Source organism: Chrysochloris asiatica, unplaced genomic scaffold (assembly GCF_000296735.1).
Source record: "Chrysochloris asiatica unplaced genomic scaffold, ChrAsi1.0 scaffold00004, whole genome shotgun sequence".
NCBI lineage: Eukaryota > Metazoa > Chordata > Mammalia > Afrosoricida > Chrysochloridae > Chrysochloris > Chrysochloris asiatica.
The window spans coordinates 36,397,508-36,404,394 of record NW_006408522.1 but is presented as its reverse complement, the minus strand read 5'-3'; the positions used below and the strand labels follow the sequence as shown (position 1 = coordinate 36,404,394).

The 6,887-nt window shown below is 43.8% G+C and overlaps 1 protein-coding gene across 1 annotated transcript in view; it reads left to right on the top strand.

Annotated features, from left to right (window-relative positions):
• Positions 1-5,152: 5,152 nt before the first annotated feature.
• The window catches only part of BUB1B (BUB1 mitotic checkpoint serine/threonine kinase B), a 65,169-nt gene continuing 63,434 nt past the window's right edge, over positions 5,153-6,887 (top strand). Inside the window, exon 1 of the mRNA XM_006831775.1 lies at positions 5,153-5,184. Within this exon, the coding sequence (XP_006831838.1) occupies positions 5,153-5,184 (32 nt within the window). The remainder of the gene's footprint in view (positions 5,185-6,887) is intronic.

Sequence of the window (6,887 nt, the reverse complement as noted above, 5' to 3'; positions counted from 1 at the left end):
CTATGAATTGGGATTGACTGGATGACAGTGGGTTTTGGTGTGGGTCTTAGGTAGTAGAGGCTCTGGTCGTGCAGTGGGCTAAGTGCTGGGCTGCTAACGGAAAGGGTGGTAGTTTGGACTCACCAGCTGATGCTCAGAAGAAAGATGAGTCAGTCTGCTTCTGTAAAGATTTACAGCCCCAGAAATCCTAGGGAACAGTTCTATTCTGTCTATAGAGTTGCCATGAGTTGGAATAAACTCTGTAGTAGTGGGTTTTTTGTTGCTGTTGGTTTTGATTTTTTAGTTAGAAGGAACCCGAGTTTTGCAGAGGTTAAGTACTCAGCTACTAACCAAAAGGGTGGTGGTTTGAACCCACCAGTCATTCCGCGATTTGAAAGATATGGCAGTTTGCTTCCATAAAGATTAACAAACAACCCCCAAACCTATTGCTGTCAGTCGATTATGAATCATAGTGACCCTTTAGAAGGTTTCTAGGAGGGTTTCTAGGAGCGGATCCGAGTCCTAGTGTGGCGTTGTGGGTTAATGCAAAGTCACACTGCAAAGTCGTTTGAACTGCAAGATCGGTGGTTCAAGTTCACCAGCTGCTCCTTGGAAACCCTATACAGCATCGCTATGGGTCGGAATTGACTTGATGGCACTTAATAACAACAGGAGTTGATAGCCTCATCTTTCTCCCAAGAAGAGACTAGTGGGTTTGAATTGCTGATCTTGTGGTTAATAGTCCAATGCCTAACCCACAGTGCCACCATTCCTTCCATAAAGATTGTTGCTGTTGTTAAGTGCCATCAAGTTAGTTCCGACTCTTAGCACCTATAGTGTTTCTGAGAAGTATCTTCAAGTTTGAACTGCTTTCCCTGCAGTTCAAACCAACCTTGTGGTCCAGTGCATTATCCTACAGTGATAAGCACCACACCAGGATTCCATAAAAATTACAGCCCTGGAAACCTTCCTGGCAGGTTTGAACTGTCAACCTTGAAGTTCAAACTGAACTTCTAATCCAGCACATTATCCTGCAGTGACACGCAAGAGCAGAAAGCCTCATCTTTCTCCCAGGGAGTGACTGATAGATTCAAACTACTAACCTTAAGGTTAGCAGCCCAGTTTGTAATCCACTAGGCTACTAGGCTCCTAACCCGGTCCTATAGCGTGGTTGGAAGTTGGAATCAATGGCTTTGGGTTTGGTTTGATTTGGCCTTATGCAGAATAATGGCCTCCTAAAGATGCCCATGTCCTAATCCACAGAAGCTATGAATATGTTACTTTCCATGACAAAAAAGACTTTGTGGATGTAGCTAAGGTGCAGTACCTTGAGATGGAAAGGTTATCTTGTTGGACCCTTAAGTGGGTCATTAAAAGCAAAGAACTTTTCCTGGCTGTTGTCAGAGAAAGAGAAGTGCCAATGGAAACAGAATCAGAGAAGATGGAAAAGGGGAATATGAGTCAAGGAATTCTGGTGACCTCTAACAACTGGGAAAGTCATAGAAATGGAATCCTCTAGAGCCTTCAGGAAGAACACAAACTTCTGACCTACCAAACTGTAAGATAATAAATTTGTACTATTTTTTACTGTTGTTTCTCATGACTTATGGAGACCCCTGGTATTACAGAATAGAATTGTTCCATAGAGTTTTCTTGACTAATCTGTGAGAAAGCAGATTACCAGGCCTATTTCCTACAAGGTACTGGATGGCTTTGAACCACCAAGCCATATGTGCCAGCCAAGGCCCTTAAATTTGTGTTGTTTTAAGTCACTATGTTTTTGGAATTTAGTTACAACAGCAATATAAGACTAGTTCACCCCTTCCTTGGCACTTTGGTATATTAAGGGCTTTAGTGGCACTGTGGGATAAAGCACTTGAATAATGTCGGTTAGAACCACAAGGTGGTTCAAACTCACCAGTCACTCCTTGGAAACCCATACAGTTTTGCTATGAGTTGAAACTGACTTGACAGCACTTAACAACAACAACAACTACTAAGGGAGTCTTTTAGTAAAAATACCAAGTTGAGACAGCATTTGAGAACTTTTTATTCCCTTGAAACACTTAGAAGAATCTTAGACTATGTGGAAAACACACCACTAAAACATGAATAATTATTAATAATTATTTGTGTGTATGATTTAGTTCAGGTTTTCCATATAACAGTGAAATAGGAGAGAGTGGTACATAGGCCAGATAAATTGTGTTGTTGTTTTAAAGTTTTTATTGTGAATTATGTGATAGTTTACATGGGAGAACATTAGCTTTACATCCATCCTATCTTATTTCATTCATTGCAATGATTACAATTCCCTGCATGCATCATCAAACAGACAAAGGGTACACCCCGCAAGCCTGCCCCCTGGCCGTCAACGCACAGACCCTCTCCCTCCCAGAGTCCAGAGTCCCTAGTCACTCTATCTCTCCACGTTATCGTCTTCTACCTCCATCTCTGGCCTCCGTTCTTCTCCCTTGATGATCCCAAGGTCCTCTGCTCCTGGACTGCAAGATCAGCCACTCCCCTCCTTTTGTTACAAAATGTCTACCTTTGCATTTGCAACACTCACAATCAGTCCTGATAGCAATTATTCACTATTGAACCACAAGAGTCTTATTCCCATGTCCTTTCACCAGCCCCATCCAGACAGGTTGGAAACCACTTAGTGAAGATTCTACCTTTCCCTGCACCCTCTGAAACTAGACTCCCTCTTGAAAGCTTGTAAGCCAGTCACTTCATGCCTTTGTAGCCCCCCCACCACCCCCACTCATCTTGGGTAGCCAATGTCTAAGTTGCCCATCCCTGTCAACCCTGTATACTGAGGAAGTGGAAATGATCCTCACTGTAAAGATTCGTTCCCTCTTTTGAGTTACACATCCACAAGCGTGGGTCAAGTTCATCAAATTGTAGTGGATTACTCTTTCTTTCCTCTTCTTTCTTCCTCCAGTTGAGTTCTGGTCATCCAGCCATTGAAGTCAGGTCAAATGGGTACTATCTGCAAGTATGGGTGTTCTTGTGCATCTCCCCTCACTTCATATCAGCCAGACCCTTCACTCTCCGCTCTAGTCCTCTGTGGCCATGTCCCTGTCCCTGGGCCCAGGTCTCACCATACTGCCATAGGCCAGGTAAGTTTTGATTGGGATCTGACGAGGTGAGACCTCAGTGAGGATAATGAATGGAGTAATGAATAGAGAAGAGGTGGCCATGCTAAACTGTACCTATTACAAAATTTTTGTGATTAGTTGTTGTTAAGTGTGTCGAGTCGATTCCAACCCATAGCGACCCCGTATAGGGCTTCCAAGGAGCAGCCTGGTGAGCTTGAACCACCAACCTTGCAGTTCAAACGACTTTGCATTGTCTGATGCATTAATCCAGTTTGTGCTAAATTGCCCTTGCCCTTGAGGTTTACCATCTTCTTTAGAACATTTTCCTGACCTCCTCCTTTCCCCGAGAACTAGTTTGGAAGCTTCTCCTATGTTTCCATGCCTCCCTGAATGAATTTACTTCTGGTTATAGCAATAATGTACTGACATTGCCTGCTTGTCTCTCCTATTAGCATAAATTCCTTGAGGGCAAGAACTGAGTCTAGTTCACTGTCCAAATCTCTGTCCCACCCTTGCTTGATACATTATGAGCACTCAGGTGGAGTTTTGTCTTATCTTCTTTTGACTATAAATGTGTTTAAGTTTAATCCTGACCTTTTCTACCACTGGTTAGTGCTGTTGACACCAGTATCACGACCTGGACACTGTGCTGTCTGCCCAGTCACAGTGCAGCCTACCAAGAACATGCCTTCTATTAAATAAGAACACAGCATCTTCCATCAGACATGATGAAACAAGTGAAGGCTTTCACTTGAATGTGTTCTATATATATTTCAATAAAATAAGACACACCAATCATCCCTTCATCACTCTTCATTCCACTGGGTTCAGTCATTCATTGCAATGGCCACACAGAACTCAGACACCATACTCAAAGTCATGGGGTCTATCATGGTAGCTATACAATTCAGAGTCAGCATTGTTCACGGCACAGTTCCTCCACAGGCTGTCCTCGTTCTCTGGCCTTGGGCCTGGCCTCTGCCCTGCTCTGTCAAAGCTCTTTTAGGGCTTCTAATAAATGCCCAAAGGGCACTCCACCCCTTTATAAGCCTCAACCCAAATGCACTCAGCTCTAGTTCCTTGGATGAGCAAACCTAGCTCCCCAATTTAGTGTCTGAAGCTATCCCACCGAAGAAGTGAATCTCCTGTCCAAAGGTGAAACTCATTTTTACTTGCTGAGCAAGTAAAGCTGGGAAGCCCACTGCTCTACTTGATGCACTGGCTCTTGGTTCTGCTGCTGCCACTCCTTTGTCACTCCTGTGTCACAGCTTTCTATCCCTGGGTTGAGGAGGTTCAATGTGCAGGAGTCTTGGGGTCCAAAGGACACACACTATACTCCTGGCTCTTTCTTCTCAGTGATGGTGTGATCCTTTTTCCTGCTTCTGAGATGGTTCATTTTATACCCATCTTAGAGTTCCAAGTTTTCACAATTAACCCTATTAACAACCATGCAAAACTAAACCATATAATTCATCAACTTCTTCCTCCATCTTCTCTTACCCAGGCCCACCATGAAAAAGTCATTTTGTGGAAATTTACAAAGACTCTTGATATGGTGCTGTGGGTTAATGCCGTGGACTGCAAAGTCGGAGGTTGAAATTCACCAGCGTTCCTTGAGAACCCTATACAGGGTCGCTATGGGTAGGAACCCACTCGACAGCACTTAACAACAAAACAACAACATTGGAGTCCTGGTATGGTGCTGTAGGATAAGCACTGGCCTGAGAACCAAAAGACTGGCGGTTCAAATCTAGCAGCTGCTCCTTGAAAACGGGTTGCTTGCAGAAAATTTATAGAACCCAATCTATAATCTGGCACTCCAGAAACTACAGTTTCCATTGTTCACCACACAGCGTAATCCCCGAGTAAACCACAAGATCCAGAATGCTTTGCGAGAGAGGCGGAAGCACGGCGGAGCGCACGGACGTAGCTACGTCGTCCGCGCGGGACCGTTAAATTTGAAAGTCGGCGGCTAAGCGTGAGGCACTGTTGTAGCTGGTTAGCGAAGGAGTTGGTGATTGTTTTTGTTAGGAAGCACCTACTGTGTGGCCTTGAGCTAGGAATGCAGGATGGCGGCAAAGAAGGAAAGGGGTACTTTAAGGTAAGTACGGGAGAAAGGCTGTTGGGAGCTGGGCCTGCGAGAGGGTACCTGGCAGGTGAGAGCAGATAGAGGACTCACCCAGCCAGCAAAAGACCCCCCCCCGCGCCAGAGCCTCCTTCCCATTTGAGGCGGAGGAGAAGACGCTAGGTGAGCGTTGATGTTAAGGAGGGACGTGAAAATCTTACTTCAACCAGCTTCAAAGCAAAGGAGGCTGGGGACCTCCTTGGTACACAGAGCTTTGGAATTTGTAGTTGGGTCTGTGTTTGTATCTCGGCTAAGCCATTTACTAGCTGTTTGACCTTGACACATGTACCTTGCAGTATTCTTGGGAGAAATAAAAGTATTTGCATAGTAACTGCCTCCAGGAAAATGCTCAGCAACTGGTTAAGTTATTAAGTGCCGACGAGTCGGTTCCGACTCAGTAAACCTGTATAGAGTTTCGGAGGAGCGGCTGGTGAGCTTGAACCGCCGACCTTGAGGTTCAAACCTACCTTGCAATCCAGGGCATGAGCCCGCAGCGCCACACGAGTAAGTGGCAGGTCGGTGCTATCGTTATAGCAAAAGCATAAGTTCTTCATTTTGTGTATTATTTACACACACACACACATGCACACACACGGGCTGCAAAAGTTCGTGGAAATTTTCTATTATCTTTTTAAAATTCCATTTCCCACGAACTTTTTGAAGCCCCCCTCATATGTTAGATTGGAAATCTGTGTGCGTTTTTATTATGGAGTCCACAATTACCTAAATAAATCAATTAATTTGAATCATCTGTTAAATGCTAAGCGCAGCAAATCGACAAAAGATGCAAAAATCCTTAACCTCATGAAGCTTAAGTTTTGGGCTGGTATGGGGGTGAGGGAGACAATAAACAAGCTAAATAAATAAAAGTTAGATGATAGTATTTAAAAAGATAATAATAAACAAGGAAAGGTAAGGCAATGTTGGGGTTGGAGGTTGGTGCAATTTTAGATTTGACCCGGAGGCCTCAATGAGAAGACATCTTTTAAGTCAAAACTTGAAAACTCAAGTGCTTGTCAAGTGCATAAGGAACCCTGGTGGTGCTGTGGGCTTGATGTTGTTGGGCTGTAAGATCTGAAATAGAAGAGGCTGTTTGCTTTTGTAAAGATTTACAGTCTTGGAAATCCAGGATAGGGTTGCTGTGAGTGGAAATCTGTACCATGGCATGGGTTTGGGTTTTTTGGTTTGATTCATGCATCTGTCTGGGAGACGGTCAATGAAAAGGCGGGGGTGTGTGGAGCAGTACCTACTCTGTCTAAGGCCAGTGTCACTGGAGCAAAATGAACCAGAAGAGTAGAAAGAAATGAAGTTTAAAGAAAAGAGAGAGAATTGTGGTTATTATAGGACTTAGATTGTACTCAAGTGAGATTGAAAGTCATTGGAAGGTCTGAGCAGAGAAAAAGACATCTGATTTGAATTTCAGTTGGATTACTTTAGCTGCAATGTTGAATAGACTGAAGGTAAAAGGGATAGAAGCAGAGAGATTTATTAGAGGTTTTTGAAATAGCCAGGCAAGAGAAGATGGTGACTTGAGCCAGTCTGGAAACAGTGGCGATGATAAGAGGAAGTTGATTTCTGGATAAATTTTGAAAACGGAACCAATAGAATATGCTAACTGACTGACTAGAGGATATGAGTGGGCTGTCAAAGTTGGCAGTAAGATTTTTAGCTTGAGAAAC